This window comes from Rhineura floridana, chromosome 2 (genome assembly GCF_030035675.1).
Source record: "Rhineura floridana isolate rRhiFlo1 chromosome 2, rRhiFlo1.hap2, whole genome shotgun sequence".
Lineage (NCBI taxonomy): Eukaryota > Metazoa > Chordata > Lepidosauria > Squamata > Rhineuridae > Rhineura > Rhineura floridana.
In genome coordinates this window covers 8,522,500-8,543,221 of record NC_084481.1, presented here as the reverse complement: position 1 = coordinate 8,543,221, position 20,722 = coordinate 8,522,500, and the positions used below count along the sequence as shown (strand labels likewise).

Below are 20,722 nucleotides of genomic sequence, written 5' to 3'. Positions count from 1 at the left end.
CTTCTAAGGGCGGGATATAAATTTAATAAATAATCAATAAACAATAAATAATATTAAAAATAATGCTATAAAAATATAGTCAAGGTTACAGTTAGCCTGTGTTAAAGTACACTTTGGTCTGAATATTTACAGTATTTACCACATTCTTATCCACCCCTTCCTCCTAGGAACTTATAGTTACTTATCTCCAAGGCACTCATATGATAAACATGATTCTTCCTCACCCTGTGAGATAGGTTAGGGCTGAGTAGGGATTTTAATCTCTAGCCATCATGCAGACTTGTGGAGTACTTTTGGGCCACAGGTGCACTTTTCATTGTGTAATGTACACATAAGTGTACCTACAGGGATGTCCTTCTAGGACATTGTCACAAATTTTAATCTGTACTCAAGAACAGCTAAATTGGCCAAGGTAAAATAGCTTAGCCCTCAGGAATTGTTGGTAAAATCCTGCATGGGTTTCTGGGATGCTGTAAGGTGGAAAATTTAAGGCATCTTATATACTCCAGCTGCAGCTTGCTAGGCTAGAAGGGAGACAGCTGTATCTTATCTGTACTGCCTGCCTGGCACCCAAGGTCAGGAGGCCTCAGTAGACATAAATTAGTAGGCTTACCCTTGTGGTAAATTTCTGGACTATTCTATCACCAAAAGGTGTCATGATTAGCTAACTGGCTCTCTCACTATTGCTGAATAAATTCCCATAAAAGAGGGGCTATCTTTCAGTTAGTTGCCCCATTCCATCCTGACTTGCCTGTGTGATGTCTATTGGTACAAGGGAGCCAAGGGACAGGATCTTATACTTTCCTGTTTGTGAGTTTCTGGCTTAGGCTAGGTAAGCTTTGTTATTTTTTTGTCTGTATTGAAACCGTCTCACTGTATTTCTGTATCAGCATTGCTCACGCCTAACTCTATTTAAGAGTGTTTTGGCTTAAAGGAATTGTATGCTGCTCTTCTTACATGCATTGATATTTTAATCAGTAAACTACCTTTTAATTATCTGGTGTGTGTTACTTGGGACATTGTGGCTCTGAATCCAGCACCTTGCCCACAAAGCTACTGATTACTAAACTGAATTTGGTTTGAGGCTCCAGAGCAGTGAGTGTGAGGTTTGGCTCTTGCTCTTGGGAATCTCTGCCAGTTTATTGGCACTCTGTGTTTCCCCTTGACTCAGAGTGGGAGACCAAGTTAAGGGATGGTGACAGCCTACCTACCTTACAGGGTTGGTGTTTGGTTTAACTCAGCCATAGTAAGGGAGGCACAAGTTGTGCCTGGCTGGGTTCAATTGCCCTGGGGTTGGGAGGTGACCCTGGCATTATTGACATATACAACATTCCCAAATTTCAGCCAGTTACCACTTACTGTTTTCCTTCTGGAAACAAAAAATCACTGGGGGCCAAAAATACACCAGCAAATAGCCCTGGGGACAAATTATTGTGTAATTTACACATGAGAAGACCTACAGGGTTGTCCTAGGACACAGTCACAGGCTGTCACCTGTACAACGTTCCCAAATTTCAGCCAGTTACCACTTACCATTTTCCTTCTGGAAACAAAAACAAACAAAACCCACAGGCCTTTGCCATGGGTCATAGTTTCTTACAGTTAGTTTCTTATCAGATGCAATTTTCTGTATTCTTTCACACTGTTTCTTAGCTGTTTCTACTGCATTCTGTACATTGCCTTGAGATATGTGTGGAAGGTGATAAACAAATAACTAATACTTGGATTACAGAAGGTGTGCTGGCAAAAACCATTGTTCATGGGAGGCTTCTGCTCCATGGCATTTTTGCTACAAAGTTCCATCTTGTTGCACAAGCCATATTACATAAATAAGAGATACCTATGTTTGTTTATTTAAGCATAAACATACCTGAGAGATCTGGAATGGGATGCCTTCAGGCTCTGAGGACACCCAGCTCCATTTATCCTTTTCATCAGACTCAGATGAGGCACTAAAGATACTGAATCTGGAAGCAATAATGGACTGGATGGGGCCAATAAACTAAGGATAAATCCAGATAAGATGGAGATCCTATTGGTAGATAGTTTTCTCGGACCAGGGAGCTTCTATTCAACCTGTTATGGACAGGACTCGGCTCCCTCTGGTTCAGCTTCACAGCTTGAGGGTACTAATATATTGATCTAGCATTCTCATTAGAAGCCCAAGCAGCATCCATGGCACACAGTTTTCTCTAGCTTGGGCTGGTGCACCAGCTGCAACCCCTATCTATCAACAGCTCCTTTCAGAAGAAGGACGAGATATAATTTTATTATTATTATTAATGATCTGGAAACCACTTGATTAGATTAGTGCAATGCATTGCACAATCCAAAGTGCTGGTTGTTAGCTATGAAGCCCTAAAAGGCTACTAGAAGGCTTTTTTGGCATGAGCTTGCTGGTCATATTAATTCATCATCTTAGGCATTAAGAACACAATAAGAGCCTGCTGGATCACGCCAATGGCCCATCCTGTTCTCACAGTGGCCAACCAGTTGCCCATGGGAAGTCCACAAGCAGGACCTGAGTGCAAGAGCACTCTCCCCTCCTGCATTTTCCAGAAACTGGTACTCAGAAGCATACCACTTTCAGCTATGGAAGCAGAACATAGCTATTATGGCTAGTAGCCATTGATAGCCTTACCACTATGAATTTGTCTGATCCTCTTTCAAAGCTATCCAAGTTGGTGGCTATCACTCCTCTTGTGGGAGCAAATTCCATAGATTAACTAAGTACTGTGTGAAGAAGTACTTTATTTTATCTGTCCCAAATCTTTCAACATTCATTCATTGGATATCCACAACTACTAGTATTATGAGAGAAGGGGGGGGGGATTTTCTCCGTCTATTTTTTCTATGCCATGCATCATTTTATACACTTCTATCATGTCACCTCTTACATGCCTTTTCTCTAAACTAAAAAGCCCCAAATGCTGCAACCTTTCCTCATAGGGGAATCGCTCCATCCCCTTGATCATTTTGGTTGCCCTTTTCCAAATCTTTTCCAGGTCTACAATATCCTTTTTGCGGTGAGGTGACCAGAACTGTATACAGTATTCCAAATGTGGCTGCACCATAGGTTTGTATAACGTCATGATGACATTGGTAGTTTTATTTTCAATACCTTTCGTTTGTTTGTTTAACAAACTAACAAACAAACAATACCTTTCCTAATGATCCCTAGCATGGAATTTGCCTTCCTTTGGCCTTTTTATGGTGGTGCCTTGTATATGGAATGTCCTTTCCGGAGAAGCTCACCTGGTGCCAACCTTGATGTCTATTCAGTGTCAAGTGAAGACTTTTTTTTTTAATATGCCCAGGTCTTACAGCATGCTTTTTAACTGGGTTTAGTATTATTTTTAGGGTTCTACTGGTTTTTATGGCTGCTGCTGGTGTTCCTGGATGTAGTATTTTATATGGAATTTTAAACTGGGAATCTTGCAATGAAAGGTAGCCTATAAAATGACTGATTAAATAATGACATAAATATATGAAATATAGTTTGCCAGCATCAGCAGCTTTTAATCTCCTCTCATTATGTGTGGAGGTACAGGGAAGGGGGTGGGAGAAGAGAAGACAAGCCTAAGGCACATGGTTTCACATGCTTGTAATGGCAAAGCATGGTTTCACTTTGCATCCAAATGTACAAGTGGGGGATATTCAAATATGCAACTATCCCTACCTGCTTATTGAGATGTGCAGTCTAGGAATAGTGAGCTTAATTCTAAGTAAACATGCAGAGTATTGGGCTGTCTCTAAGAAATTACATCAGCAATGCCCTCATAGGGCCAGGCCACAGAAATGCTGGTAGCGAATCATTATCCAGATAAATGCTATAATATAGCTCAAAAGTGAAACATTAAATAATCTTCTGAACTATGCCTATTTACACAAATACAGGAACTCTAAAAATAAGTGACAAATGATAGCTTCAGCATATTCCAATCCCATAATCAAATTTATGTTGTGAAGAATTTAGTTATTGTGATGATTACATGCATCGTAAGGAATACTAGCTGTGAACATCTTCGTAAATATGAAAAGCACATACAAATACAGCAAACAGCCCTACAATTTATTTTAATGAGAAAATGCAAGTTTATTACTAGGAAATGAATGGAATGCTTTCATTATTCAGTCACACTGAATTTTCATCTAATACTCTTGACTCTTAGGGCTATTTCACGAAAGGACAGGTAAGTATAAACCAAAGCATTAAAAATCCTCTGCCCTGGGCTCTAGGTCAAAATAATTGCTTAATTCTCATAACTATCCATTAGAAGTTAAAAATTAAGAGGACTTCTTCCTGGCCGTAAGAGGAAACACATGGTATCACATGCCAATCATATTGATAGTAATCACCAAGAAGCAAAATACCTAGTCCTTTTGAGCACTGCAGCAGCAGATAGTAAGTTGAGATAGAGCACAATGTCTACTGCTGGCATCACAATCTATGGCTTTGTACCAATGTCACAAATGAAATATCATGCATACATAATTGCATGACTGGCCTTATTATGCTATCATCACCAGATAATGCAAGTTATTACATAGCTCAGAAATGGATAAAAATACATAACAAGATGTTGTAGAACTGAGGGCTTGTTTTCTGTAAACCAGAGCAAAGGAAGCTGTGGACCTCATGATATTGTTGGACTACAACTTTTTGCCATTGTGGCCAATGATCAGGGATGATGTGAGTTGCAGTTTAACAACATCAAGATGGCCACAGGTTTCTCACCTCTGCTTATAAACCATCAATTCCATACCCTATCAGAACTTCAATACAAGGTAGCAAGGAAGTCTAAATACCCTATGGCTGTAAAAAACAGTTTACACCAGAGAAATCAGATGTAATCAGGATACACAGATCTGATATGGAACAATCTTGACAATGAATTCAATGGGCCTTGGAATAAAAAAGGCACTTAAAAATCACTTTACACTTTGCAGGATGTGACATAATTAAATGTGTCCTTGTTTGTATTCATTTAGAGTGAGTAAATTATGCTTAATATTGTATAATATTTTTGTGTTTTTATAACTTGATAGATTAGATAATTTGTTGTTCTCTTGAGCTACCCTCAGTGACACTTCACTTGGTCTAAAATTACCAGCCTTTTCCTCCACCAAACATCAAGTAGAATCACTTTCAATATATAGATAGACATAAATCATCACATACCTGTTTAGGTCCCATATTTTGCTAGTTTTATCCATAGAGGCAGAAGCCACGAAATCTCCAAATGAATGCCAGGAGCAGTCCCATGCTGCATAGCTGTGACCTTCTAAGGTCAGAATGCAACCACCCTTTGCAAAGTCCCATATCCGAACTGTTGTATCTCCACTTGAAGTGACCAATTTTGTTCCGCTGTTGTTGAAAATAAAAAAATCTAGGTTAAACACTTGAAGATTCTTTGGCAGCTTTTCAGGTAATCTTCCCAAATCAGTATGAAGAAAGCCTAAATTTTCCATCTCTTAGAACAGTTTTGTGGCATTATAAAACTTTATTCATCTGCTTTGGAATCTCCATGAGGACTGATTGTGGTAACAACATTTCTTGAATATGAGCCTAAATTTTTTGTTAAAGTAGTTGTATGTTATTTGTGACTTATGTTTAATAAAAATATTATGTAACATTGCATAGTTCTTTCTGGTATTATGCTGCTGTAATTCTTACAATAATCCAGTAAGAGGTCAGTATTATTATCTCCATACTATGGATGGGGAGCTGAATCTGGGAGGAAGGAAGAATGTTCACCTAAGGCCACCTACTGAGTTTATGATAGATGGAGGTAAGTGAGATTCAAACTGATTTACAACTCAGTTTCAAGTGTTTATAGGAGACGTAGGGGCCATGGGCATGCTGAGGAAGGCATTCATGTGTCATCACAATCCCAGTGATGCCTAAAACAAGGGTTGGGAACTGGATCAACTGGCAGGTGGAATCCGTATCTCCACCACCTACTACAGTTCAACACTTATGGGTGGACATGATCACCCATCTGTCAATCACTTGATGTTATTACAGAATCAGGTGACAACTGACAAGGGTAAATCAGCTTATTGGCATGGACAGCACACCTTCAAAGGAGCTCCTCTGTGCAGCCCTTTGACAGTATGTTCTCAGAACTGATTGACTGATAGGCACTGAGAGGGAGCCCCTTTGAAGTCCATTTGCAGGGAAAAACAGTGCCCATCAGCTGATCGGTGCTGAGAAGAGCTCTTTTGAAGATGTGTTCTCAGCCCCATAAGCTGCACTAGGGTACTGAGCAGGTGGGTGTGTTTGGGGGAAATGGGCCCACTAGCTTAATTAGGCCCAACAAGTTGGAGATTCCTCACTGCTGATCTAGAGCATGATTGAGTCAAAATTTTGGAAATGGGTTGGAGAGGGTGTGGTGGGAGAATCTATATTCTTGTGTTGTTTTTAATTGTTGGCACCAACCAACCAACCACACATTTAGATTTGTATGAATTAAATGTAAGTGATATTTTAAAATAATTTCCATCACAGAATTAAAATGTCAGCCAAACCCACAGTCCTCTTTGCACATTTCAGAAAGAAAGATCCAAACTCTTGTTAGATGCATCCCATCTATTTATCTTCATGTACCAGTATTAAAATATGGAGTGTTTAATAGAAGCCTTTATGTGGAGTGTTTAATAAAAGTATTGATTTGACAAAAGCTGAGAATTAAATTCATTAGACTGCATGGAATGTAAGTAGACACTTTCCCAACAGTACCTTACACCAGAACCCAGAACTATTAACCTGCCACACATACACAGCAGAGGCCTTCCTTGCCTTCTCCCAGCCTCCTCCAGTCTCATACGATGGTTGCCCATGGTTACAGTTTAGAAAAGGTGAATTAATTTAAACTTAAATGAGAAAATGCTAGAAATATCTCAGCTTTTTGATTCATCATAAATGAGGACGATATACTAGTGTATTATTAATAAAGCCATAGACAAAGACAGGTTAAAACAGACTTTAGAATGCCTTCATTTATTTTTCAATTTGCTGCAAAACTTGGATATAAAAAATGGGTGTGCTTTTATAAATATTATTTAAAGACATGAAACATTATCCAAAGCAACTTAATGTCATTCAACGTAAGTAAAGCAGGCTCAATTTGCAGACAGTTTTCTATCCCACTGATGGAGGGGTTCTATTAGGATAATATAATAAATTACACCATTACATTACATCTATGGAATGTATAACTATCTGAAAATAAAATGTCATTCATAGTGCAGTGTCCCAAGGCTGCACATGTAGTATAGTATCTCAAGGCTCTTGAAGTGAAATCTTAGGCATATTTATTTGGAATTAAGTCCCAGTGTTCAGTATGACTTACTACCAGATAAACGTGCACAGGATTGTAGACTAATAACACAATCCTAACCTTGTCTACTCAGAAGTAAGTCCTACTGAATTCAATGGGACTTACTCCCAGGCAAATGGGGTGAAGATTGCAGCCTTAGTTTATCAGCCTGCAGTTTTGCAATTGGGAAGAAGAAACAGGTGTTGCTTGCACTCCATGAAAGCGTAGGGAAACATGAAATAACTTGTTGTTTCAGACAATCATATCTTAGGAACTGGTTTGCTTTACAAAATGACACATTTTGGAGGAATAACAGCAACTAGCTCATTGCCAGAGAGTGGCACCCCATCTCCACCCTATCACAACACTGGTATAGCATCTGCACTCCATGTTCAACTTGCATGCCAATACATAAGAGAGAAACTGCATGAGATAAATGAAATAAATGGCTATATCAGTCATGGAATATGTCAGCCCAGTGCCTTTTTTGGTAAAAACAGTAAGGTGTCGGTACTCATATCTTGACACAAGTGCTATGTGTGCCACCACAAAATGACTGACATGGACAGCAAAATAAAAGGTGGTGGTACTCCATACCAGCAAATACTGTCACAAAAAAGCACTGCTTCAGCCTAATTGGAGTCAGCATAGCCTCAACTTAGGAGCTGATATTTTCACTAATATTTAGAGTGAAATATGATGAAATACTTTTTAAAAACAAAATGTTTACAAGTGCCTAAAATATTCCCTCCAATATTTTCCTAAATCTAACATACCTGAGGGAACAGATGAACACTGCATTAAAAGTTTGATACTCTAGTTCTAATGGCCCAGTGGAAAAAAAAGTGTTTCCCAGAGAGTAGGGTTTCTGAACTTCTTTACAAGGCTTGACATTAAAAGTCTATGAAGTGAGAGTAGAAGTGCTGACCTCAGCTGTCACAGTAAGACTCTGGTGGGGTAAGAAAAAGTGTGCAGGCTGATGCTAAAGTCAGGAAATCAGTCCTCTGTTGTTTTGTAAAGATGTGTTCCTTAAAGAAATCTAACTTCCTCCCTCCCTCTCTTTTGAAACAGACTGAAATAGCTTTCATCCACTAAAGCTCAAGTTTCCTCAAGCGGGGAGACTTCCTCACTTGCCTCCAGTTTTTCCCCTACCCAAGCTCCTCCCATTTGGCCACGGCCTAGCTCCATCTAATACTCAAATGCCACCTCTCCTGCCCACCCTCTGCTACTGCATCCTTGAGCCACACACTGAGGTAGGGTGACCGATATGCATGAGCAATAAACAGAGACTGCTTGCAAAGCTTTCATAATGCTTTGGTATATTGCTTTAGTTCAACCACATATCACATGCATTTTAAGAGGTGTGTCTATGGGTTCATGTATATGTATATTATCTCTGTGTGAGAGTTTATATCACAGACACCACAAAGAGTGTAATGTAGAGTTCTCAATATAAACTACTGCCCCCACAGTAGTTAGTTAATGCAAAAAAATGAACAAAATATGTCAGATCTGCAAGAACCACCAACAGAAACTAGAACATCCACTCCACACAAAAGGATACACAGGCTAAAGAATAGCAATTCTCAAGTTCCATTGGAAATTATCTAACAACTTGGTTAAAAGAGGTCAATGAGTTCCAGTGTATCTTAAATGTTCTCAAATAGGCACATTTTGTGTGTTTCTCAATATTACAACTAAAAATTCAATTTTTAGTCACATATTTGATTTTCTAAATATGTAATGCTGCATTCTTTGGTTCACTACTGTTTCTCCAAACAAAGACAGGGAGACCCTCAAGGTGCAAACAAGTAAACTGCAGATAGTTGGAGATGAGAAATTTTTATTGCAGCCCAACGCATTTCAAGTGTTGGCACAACCCTCTGTCAAGGGCAATCTGCAAAAGTATATAAATATATAAACACCATTAAAATAAATTACATTCTAAAACTCTAAAATATGAAAAAAACCCTACATACATATATCTGCTCAAAGTAAACAAAACAACACTCTGCATGATGCTAGCCAAATACTAAAATTAATAGGGAAAGGACAATCAAAATGAAGCATAAGGAAAAAAGAACACTAAAAACCTTTCAAAAACTGAAACTGGTTGCATGTGAACACAACACAGAAAATTTAAACAGGGCTATTAACAAAGTAGAATAAACCATAATAAGGCAAATGGAAGAAAGGATTAGAATACATGACTTGGAATATCTTGTGCAAATTTGTTTGTCCCTACTATAATGTTGAATGCCTTAGGTACCTAAATCCTATTATGAAAAACTTCCCGGGCAGGCCTGTTGACCGATTACTGAAACATTTTCTGGCCGGCACTGACAAGTTAACCACCCTATCTGCTGCTAAGTTCATCTTTGCTGCCCAAATTATACGTAAGAAGATCTCTCTTAGCCAGTAATGTTTATTTTAATGCTGTATTAATATGAGCTCTGTTAGCTCTATTTTATAACTTATATTCTTTTACCTCGTGTTAAATCAATTGTATATTGGGTCTATGACCGCATAATAAAATTTGATTGATTGATTGATCTTGTGCAAATAACAAGCTGGTATCTCACAGAGCTTGGAAGATTACTTTTAAAAAGTAATAAATTACAGTTACAGTTACATGGCCCAAAAAAGTAGTAATTACCCTTACAATTATAATTGCTCTGAAAGTAACTGATTACTTCTCCTCCAAAGTAATCACTACAATTACATTTCAGTTACTTTACACCTACAAGGTGCTGGCCTTGGTTGCTGCACATCTAAGTAGCCTAAAACAACATTAAAAATAAACACATACAGAGGTAGTAGAATAATTATTTTTATTCATAAGATAGCAATGGTGGTCACTCCGCTGGTAAGGGTGGTGGGGAGGGAGGCTGAGGCTACTACTCAGATCTTTGCATGTCAAACCAAGTGCAACCCCCCCCACTCAGCCAGCCAGCAAAATCTCTCTCACTTAACCACTTCCCAGACCCTGCCCTGCCACCAACTAAGGGACACTCACTCAAGCAAACATTTTCCCCATAGATGCAAAAAAGTTAAAATACTGCAAATGCAGCACAATAGCCAGAGAGGGTGGTGGAGGCCACTTTGTGTGCCAAGTGCAAACACACCACACAACCACCCAACATACAACCACACAACCACCCACACAACCACCCACACAACCACCCACACAACCACCCACACAACCACCCACACAACCACCCACACAACCACCCACACAACCACAACCACCCCCCACACCACCCACACAACCAACCACCCATACACACCACAAATCAGAGGAGCAGAAGACTTCCCCTGCTCCCCCCAAGTAATGCCCAAAAGTAATTCTGGAAACGTTACAATTACTCCACAACAGTAGTAAAATTACTCCTAGTTCTATTACAATCAAAATGTAAAGGAATTACCCACTTGTTACTCAAAAGAGTAATGAATTACAAGTAATTCGTTACTTGTAACTAGTTACTTCCAAGCTCTGGTATCTCATCAATGTAACAAACTAAATTCTTAAAAGCAGCTGGCTTTTAAAAGAAGAAGGATAAACAGAACACCTACTCATGTGGGTGTAGCCACTTACTGAAAGCAGGAAGGTTTCTGAATTCTGAAAGGTGTATGACACTGATTTCAATCACAGTAACTACTTTTCAAAGGTGAATGCACATGTTCATATAGGATTTTGGGTGCCTCCTTCCTTGATTTTTTGCTACTGTTTGTCCACCCTATTCCAAATTATCTGTTCTACCCATACTCCGTTTAAATCAGAAGTAAACAAAATCTAATAAATCAAATCAACTTCTACCTCAGAACACAGAAATAATACACTAATAGAAAATAAAACCCTTGTGATTTAAGAATGTACCTATAGCTAACAGATATTTCTATCAGACTTTGAAAAGCAGGGGAATTGCACACCTATAAGTGAATGCACCAGGGTAGCAGGAGACCTGACCTCCTATCTGAGATATTGTACTGCCCTACAAATTGGTCAAAATGCAAACACAGTTTGGGTTGGTCTTTCACAGTCCAATTCACTTCCTGTGTCACTTGGAAGAATTTGGTAACATGTGCCTCTGAGCATGTGGTGAGTGGTGGCAACACCTGCCATCTCCAGAGATGGAGAATTACATTTTTGTATGTTTGTTGGTGTTCTTACTTTGCTTCTTTCCGGTGTTACTACTGTTTCTACAGAGAAACTAAGCTTGAAAATTATATTTCTCTCATTATTCATCCTAGAAATCTGTATCACATTTATTTTTAATAATTTCAAAGCCTTTTTATTGGTCAATGTCATATGATGGTGAAGACAGACTTTTGTGTTTCAAATGGGAGGTTATGTTCTGTTTGTATTTTGGGTGCATTAACAGTTGAATCTGAAACTCCAGTTTAATGTAAAATCAGACTGATTACAATATGTTGCTACAAGCAATGACTCTAGCTGTTAGAAAAAGCAAACTTGGCCTACCCAAGATGCATGTTTTGAGCCTGCTATGCTTAAACTACTTCACTTAAGGAAAGGTGGGCATGGTCAAATAAAAACATAGAGAACACGTAGAATTTTGCTAGAATATGTTTCACCTCCCACTGTTTTATCTTGTGCAAACTGAGACACTCCTCATGTCCAATGGAAACTATTCTGCAGAACAGTCAGTGCCATTATTCCACCATTGTTTTTGGAGCTTTTTTTTTTAGTGTTGCATTGTTGCTGTACTTCACATATTCACAGAAACAGAAGCAAAAGAAAATGATTTACTATAGGAAACTTCACTAAAATTACAAAGTAAATCAAACATATTTAAAGTGACTATCTGAACTCTATCAACAGTCTTAATATTGTTGCTTCCTCCCAGCTAAAACAAGATCAGTACAGCACGTCTTGTTACAGTTATTTGGGCTGATTGCAGGTGTTGCCACCATTCACCATATGCTCAGAGGCACTCATTACCAAATTCTTCCAAACAACACAGGAAGTGGATTGGAGTGTGAAAGATCAACCCAACTTCTGTTTGCATTTTGACAAATTTGTAGGGCAGTACAATATCTCAGAGGAGGTCAGGTCTCCTGCTCCCCTGGTGCATTCACTATAGCTGCCCAAATTTCGTGCTTTTTAAAGTTTGATAGAAATATCTTTTGGCTGTAGGTATGTTCTTACACCGCAAGGTTTGTTTGTCTTTTAGTGAATTTCTCTGCTTTTTCATCCAGGAAGTGGGATCCTGTGCAGGTTTGCTGAGAATGGATTGATCATTTGCATGCTTATTGAGTTCAGAGATGTACTCCCCTGCAATCATGCTTAGGATAGGCAAAACTGACCACAGCAGAATGGGGAGGAAAGGAGGAGGAAGTGCAGGGGAAGGGGAGGAGGGATTGCAGAGGGGAGGGGGAGGGGAGCAGGAGGTAGGGGGAGGGGAGGGGAGCAGGAGGTAGGGGGAGGGGAGGGGAGCAGGAGGTAGGGGGAGGGGAGGGGAGCAGGAGGTAGGGGGAGGGGAGGGGAGCAGGAGGTAGGGGGAGGGGAGGAGCAGGTTTGATCATTTGCATGCTTTTTGAGTTCAGTGGGATTTATTCCTGTGCAATCATGTTTAGGATAGGTGAAAGTGACCATGGAGGAGGAGGAGGAGGGAGAGCTGGAGTGGGCAGGGGAGGAGAAAGAAGAGGGGAGGGGAGAAAAAAGGAGGAGAAAGGGAGAGGGGGGAAGGAGAGGAGAAAGGGAGAGGGGGGAAGGAGAGGAGAAGGGGGAGGGGAAAGTCAGGTCTGATCATTTGCATGCTTATTAAGTTTAATGGGATTTACTCCTGTGCAATCATGCTTAGAATAGGTAAAACTGACCATGGAGAAAGAGGAGGTTGGGATAGGAAAGGGAGGGGAGGGAGGTGAGGGGGAGAGGGTGGGGAGGGGGAGAGGGAGGGGGAGAGGGAGGGGGAGAGGGAGGGGGAGGGGAGGGGAGGAGGGAGGGGAGGGGAGGGGGAGGGGAGGGGAGGAGGGAGGGGAGGGGAGGGGGAGAGGGAGGGGGAGAGGGAGGGGAGGGGAGGGGGAGAGGGAGGGGAGGGGGAGGGGGAGGGGGAGGGGGAGAGGGAGGGGAGGGGGAGGGGGAGGGGAGGGGAGGGGGAGGGGAGGGGGAGAGGGAGGGGAGGGGGAGGGGAGGGGGAGGGGAGGGGGAGGGGAGGGGGAGGGGGAGGGGAGGGGGAGGGGAGGGGGAGGGGGAAGGGAGGGGGAGGGGGAGGGGGAAGGGAGGGGGAGGGGGAGAGGGAGGGGAGGGGGAGGGGGAGGGGAGGGGGAGGGGGAGGGGAGGGGGAGAGGGAGGGGAGGGGGAGAGGGAGGGGAGGGGAGGGGGAGGGGGAGAGGGAGGGGCAAAGGAAGGGGGGCAAAAGGGAGGGAATAGGAGGGAGGGGCAGCTTTTATCATTTGCATGCTTTCTTGAGCTCAATGGGATTTACTCCTGTACAATCATGCTTACTGAGCAGTTCTTACTGAGCATGCCTGACATTATAATAGATTTGAATGTTAAATTTCTTAAATTAATTCAAAATCAGCCATGCTTTTTAAAAAACTTTTAAACTACATAAGATGAAGGTCAGAGTATGGGGCAAGGTCAGTAATAGTATTACAGATACTCTGTGAACATGGCTGATTTCTAATGAATTTCAACAAATTATGAGACCACTGACAGTAAAAAAGTACAAAAGGAATCTGGATTTCCCCCCTCTTGTTTTAAAGTTTGAACTCTTGATTCTCTCTGACTGTTATGTGTATCACCATGAAAACCTAGAGGGTTGTTAAGCAAGTATTTCTTAATTCAGGACTATAAGATTTGTAAGATTTGTTTTGAAATGTGCTTATGGAAAGCAGCAGAATGGTATGGGGGTATTTTCAATTTAACATTGTGGAATGTGAAAAATCCATGCTGGCTATAATATACAACTACTCCCATTGCTTATAATAACAGCAACTGAGCACATGGTGGTAGTGCCACTTTTACTTATTCAACAAATACCCTACACATCATCTAGAGAAAATGAGCTCTGTTTGGGGTTGCCTTAAAGAGAGGCTGGAAACTTCAAATGGTACAAAGTGCCTGGCTATTGCTTGGAGTCAGGAGGTCAGTTTGCACTGCTTTTTAATATTACACACATGTTACACTTACCTCCAATTTAAAGCACAACATATGACCTTTAAAGCCCTTCACATCTGGGAATGGGCTCTTTGAAGGACTGCCTGCATCTGTATCAGCCTGACCATACTGTAAGATCTACCTCTGAAGGTGCCCACCTATCAAGAAGGCAAATTGGAGCACACAGATGAGGGCATTTTTGGTGGTAGCTCTACAATTATCATTGTGGACTTTAGTAATGAATGGGATTTGAGCACTATCATGGCCTGATTTGTATACAGATATATGGCTGTAAATTACTTTGAAAAGACTTGTCCTGAAAAGCAAGCATACTCATTTATTAAATAAATACAATATAGCATAGGGGAAAGGGAATAGTATGTATACACATACAACACAGATCCTCCTACCTAAAGCAATCTCAGCAGCAACATCTATTTCCATGTTCCATTCCCTAGCACTACAGAGACTCCAGAGGATTACCTCTGAGGAAATTCAGAGTGCTTTTTCCTCAAAACACAAATGCTTTTCAGTACAGAAGGTATGGGGTCAAACACTCAATAGGTTGAAAGCTTTGAAACCCCCCAATTTTTTCCCCCAGAATATCAAGTACACCCTCCTCATCAAGTGTGATTTCCATGGGCATCTGGTTAGCCACTGTGAAAACAGGATGCTGAACTAGATGGGCCCTGGCCTGATCCAGCAAAGTCTTCTTATGTCCAACTCAACCATACACTGAAAAAAGAAAAGTGCTCAACTGTTTTCTTCTCCTCCTTTCATTTTGCTATTAAGAAGAAGAGGCAAACTAGATAACCTTCCTTAGCCACTCTGCCTTTCTGGCCTTTCAACAGATTAGGATGTTCTACCCTTCTCCTACGAACAAGACATTTAAATAAATGTTTAAACATTTATTTATTAAACAATTAGTCTCTGTCCTTGAGTGCAATTGGTCAAGTTTACTCAAAATATCATTTTCTTTCAATAATAATCTGTTCATTCGGGCACTCAAGACTCACTGCACACTTTAAAATTATGCATCATCACGTGAGGAAAAGAGTGGAGTCACACTTCTTTCACTAACCCCTGTGTCTCCTGCTGGCTCAGCCCTTCACATGTTGAAGGAGAAGGTCTGGAATCACTCTGACAACTTGCTGAATCATTTTTACTCATTCAGCAAATACCTACAAATATTCTACATAAAACACATGTAAACATCCTGCCCAATTTAGAATTGTACAAGGACAGAATGAATAATAGGATTCTTGAAACACAATACACTCTTACAACCAATACCTAAGGAGGTTTCAAAGACTGCAGCCTGTGTTAACCTCAGTTATTGCTGTTGTTCAATTTTTCTCATAGGTGAGGGATCAAATTGGTAAGCTGCACACTAATTATGCAGGATATGCACTGACTGCCTATATGCATCTGGGCCCAATTTAAAGTTTAGGTTTTGGTATTTAAAGCCCTTCACTTCTTAGGATCCAGCAACTTGTTGGAGTGCCTTCTCCCAGAGGCACATCTTACCAGATTCTTTCAAGCTACACAGGAAGTGGATTGGACTGTGAAAGACCAACCCAAATGGTGTTTGCATTTTTACAAATTTGTAGGGCAGTACAATATCTCAGAGAAGAAATCAGATCTCTTGCTTCACTGGTGCATTAACAATAGCTGTCCAATTTCCTTGCATTTTAACGTTTGATAGAAATATATGTTGGCTATAGGTATGTTCTTAAACCGCAAGGGTTTTTTGCCTATTAGTGAATTTCTCTACTTTTTCATCTGGGAGGTAAGAAATGGGATCCTATGCAAGTTTGCTAAGAATGGACTGATCATTTGCATGCTTATTGAGTTCAATGGGATTTACTCCCCTGCAATCATGCTTAGGATAGGTGAAACTGACCAGGGGGAAGGAGGGCAGAGGGAGGAGGGGAAGGCGAAGGAGGTGAGATGGGAGCAGGCTGAAGGGGACGAGGAGGAGGGGGCATGTTTAATTTGCATGCTTATTGAGTTCAGTGGGATTTGCTGTCGTGCAATCATGCTTCAGTCAGAACAGCTTACTGTTAAATACTCTGGCCACTGGAGCTCTGTCAGGGGAATAGGAGTCTCTTCTCAGCACCCTTCACAAACTGGGAAGCAGCAGAATGGCATGGGGGTATTTTTAATTTAACATGGCAGAATGTGAAAAATCTGCGTTGGGTATAGTATACAGCCACTCTTGTGGCTGTATAATCTAAGAAATATTCTTGTTCAATCTTTCCTCCCTGCCATACTTAACTGAAAATATTTATTAAGAATGCAATGTACTTTATTATTAACAGCAATGTTCCACATATTATGCTAATAGAGATTCTATTAAATGTGTAAACCCCTGCATTCTTTACAGCAAGGATTTTCTTTTGACTATATACTTAATGTGTAGACATTCATAATCTTGAATATTCAATTATTTCCAATGTTTGCTGAAAAAATATGAAGGCACTTTTCAAATTAGTAAGAGAGAAATATCTTAGGACTATCCATTTTAAATTTCTGAATAGGAGATGAGTCACTGCTGTCACCAGTCCCCCTTCTCCCCGATTTTTAATCCATATTTTTCTCAATTAAGTAAGTAAAGGCAGATTTTTTCATAAACCAGTTACCAGTAGCTTTACATAGTCAGCCAGATCCTGACTATAAGATACCTTATCTGTAATAGCTGAAAAGCTGGCAGAATTGTGTTATGAGAATTGTAGCCACGAGAGAACCCTTTTTAATTAGAGGCATATGGCATATATCTGCACTGTAAACTTAAACTGGTTTAAAGAGTCTGTGGGGTGGGGGAGGCTAGGGTAGAGCTGAGTCAAACCAGAATTATCAGTTTTGCAAGTATATTCATGCTCCTTGGAAAAGGCTTCCCCCCATTTTTGGCAACTTTCAGTGGGCACTTGAAAGGTGTTATAAACAAAGCAAATAGATCTTCTGTTTATAAAATGCTTCTGGGAAAAGGCCTGCATTATAAAGAATTGCTTCTGAAAGAAGAAACTCCTGCACCAGAACTGGCAAATATCATACACGAAAATAACCCTGCCAGAAATAACAAGCTCTCACATTTGCTATTCTCCTCATTGCATGGCAGTCTCTAGCTAACAATGTACTCAACCTGGAAATTTTTCAGAATGCAGAGCACCAACATGGCAAAATTAAGCTATGTTGTGCTTTGTTTGTAGAAGAATTTAATAGAAAGCTCTGTAACACATTACCAAATTATCCCAAATTTCCTCTGATGATCTAAGCAATTACCTCATTCCTAGTCTTGTTTAAAAAAACTACCATTCACAACTAATCCACTGCAGATCACAAATTATGACCTCCGCATCACTACTAGTTACAACCAATGAAAGCTGTAAACAGCTTGGGGCCAGGTTACCTACCTAGGTTTTGAGATTTTCTGTGAAAACCCTGCTCTCTGCCCTGCTAACATGTGATGTACATTTGGCAGGAACTTCAGATAGGTCATTCCCAGTGACTGTGCTTTGGAAAGACTTTCCAGTGGTCGGTCTCTCTCTCTCTCTCTCTCTCTCTCTCTCTCTCTCTCTCTCTCTCTCACACACACACACACACACACACACACACACACACACGTCTTCTGTGGCAGGCAAAAGCTTTTTTCGCCTGTTGAGTTGATTTATTCTTCTTTCTTCCCCTGTATTTTAACCTGTATTTTAATGTACATCTCAATATGGTTCCTGGTGTTATTGTTGAAGTTTTATCTTCTCTTATTTAACTGTTATATTGTTTTACTAAGTTACTGTTTTCTGTAGATCAATGAACTTAAGTCATTCACTCATTCATTATTTGATCTATATCCCGTCCTTCCTCCCAGCAGAAGGCCAGGGCAGCAAACAAAAGCACTAAAAACACTGTAACATCATAAAAACTTACTTTAAAATATATTAAAACAACAATTAAAAACATATTAAAACAAAACATCTTTAAAAACATTAAAAAAGATTTCAAGACATCTTTTTAAAAAGGTAAAAAACATATTGTTAGACTGGGATAAGGTCCCAACTTAAAAGGCTTGTTGAAAGAGGAAGGTCTTCAATAGGCACCCAAAAGATAACAGAGATGGCATCTGTCTAATATTTAAGGGGAGGGAATAAGATATCATAGGAGGCACTCACCTGCAGAGCGCAGGGATCGACTGGGTATATAAGGGATAAGACGATATTTCAGGTATCCTGGTCCCAAGCTGTATAGGGCTTTGTACACCAAAACTAGAACCTTGAATTTGGCCCAGTCTGGAGGTTACCAGTGATGGAAACAGTGGTCAGGCTATCCCGGTCCAGAAATGGCTGCAGCTGTCTTACCAGCTGATCTGGTAAAAGGTACCACTAGATACTGAGGCCAGCTGGGCCTCTAGTGACAAAGTTGGATCCAGGGGCACCCCCAGACTATGGACCTGCTCTTGCAGAGGGAGTACAACCCCATCCAAAGCAGGCAACTGACCAATTATCTGAACTTGGGAACCACCAACCCACAGCACCTCTGTCTTGTAAGGATTCAGACTCAGTTTATTGGCCCTCATCCAGCCCACCACCGAGTAGAAACATTAGTAACACAGGAAAGAAGCAAAGTAAGAAGAACACCAACAAACATACAAAAATATAATTCTCCATCTTTGGAGATGCCAGGTGTTGCCACCACTCACCATATGCTCAGAGGCACGTTACCAAATTCTTCCAAGCTACACAGGAAGTGGATTGGACTGTGAAAGACCAACCCAAATGGTGTTTGCATTTTGACAACTTTGTAGGGCAGTACAATATTTCGGAGAGGAGTTCAAGTCTCCTGCTCCCCTGGTGCATTCACTATAGCTGCCCAATTTCCCTGCTTTTTAAGGTTTGGTAGAAATATCTGTGGGCTATAGGTACATTCTTAAACTGCAAGGTATTTTTTGCGTATTAGTGAATTTCCTTACTTTTTAATCCGGGAGGTAAGAAATGGGATCCTGCGCAAGTTTGCTGAGAATGGATTGATCATTTGCATGCTTATTGAGTTAAGTGGGATTTACACACACACACACGACAATCATGCTTAGGATAGGTGAAACTGACCACAGGGGATGGGGAAGGGAGGAGGGGGACGGTGGAGGGGTGGACTGGGATGGGAGCAGGCAGGAGGGGGAGGGGAGAAGGACAGATGTGGTCATTTGCATGTTTGAGTTCAGTGGGATTTACTCCCGTGCAATCGTGCTTAGGATAGGTAAAACTGACTGGGGGGGAGGGATGGAGGGATGGAGTGGGCAGGGGAGGCGGAAGAAGGAAGAGGGCAGGGGAGGAGAAAGGAAGAGGAAAGGGGAAGGAGGGAAAAGGCAGGTCTGATCATTTGTATGATTATTGAGTTGAATCGGATATACTCCTATGCAATCATGATTAGGATAGGTAAAACTGACCAGGCTGGGCCTGGCAACCAAGATGTCTTCTGTATCTTTCAAAGTTGGGCAGGGGGAAGGGAGAATTCCACCTTGTGGTTTTTCCCATTACATTGTTGCAAGAACACCGGCACTTGGCTGACTTTCTCTTCTACTAAAGATACAGGATCAGTGTCAGGCCCTGAACCTGGCAACCCTACCTCCCACCCAAATTTAAAACAAAGCTGTCCCTGGCCACATCCACACCAGGCCTCTATTACACTTTGGACAATAATTATTTATTTATCTATTTATTTAGTGTATTTATATACCGCCCCATAGCCAAAGCTCTCTGGGCAGTTTACAATAACTAAAAACATTAAAAACAAATATACAAATTTAAAAACACATCTTTTAAAAACAATTTAAAACAATTTATCATGGCTTCTCTCAAAACCATGGCTCAAAGCCAATCATGGCTTCTCTCAAAGAATCCTGGGAAGTGTAGTTAGTGAAGGGTGCTGAGAGTTGCTAGGAGATGCCCTGATCCTCTCACAGACCTTCAATCAGAGTGGCTGACTGTTAACCATTCTCTCAGGGGAATAGGAGTCTCCTCTCAGCACCCTTCACAAACTACACTTCCCAGGATTCTTTGAGAGAAGCCATGACTGTCTCAAGTGAAATCAAGTCTGGTGTGGGTGTGGCCCTCTTATTAGCCAAGCCCAGCAGCTGTGAGGCTTTTAGAACACTGACAGTTGGTCCTTACTGCGCATGCCCCGCGTTATAATAGGCTTCCAGCCAAAATTTCTTAAATTAATTAAAAATCAACCAGGCATTTTTTTTAACTTTTAAACTGCAGTAGATGAAGGTCAGAGTATGGGGCAA

General features: G+C 40.8%; 1 protein-coding gene across 2 annotated transcripts in view; it reads right to left on the bottom strand.

Annotated features, from left to right (window-relative positions):
* SPAG16 (sperm associated antigen 16) overlaps positions 1-20,722 on the bottom strand; it is a 761,887-nt gene that overhangs the window by 413,656 nt on the left and 327,509 nt on the right. For both annotated transcript variants that reach the window (XM_061607700.1, XM_061607701.1), the window contains exon 12: positions 5,183-5,368. In XM_061607700.1, coding sequence (XP_061463684.1) covers positions 5,183-5,368 — 186 coding nt within the window. The remainder of the gene's footprint in view (positions 1-5,182; positions 5,369-20,722) is intronic.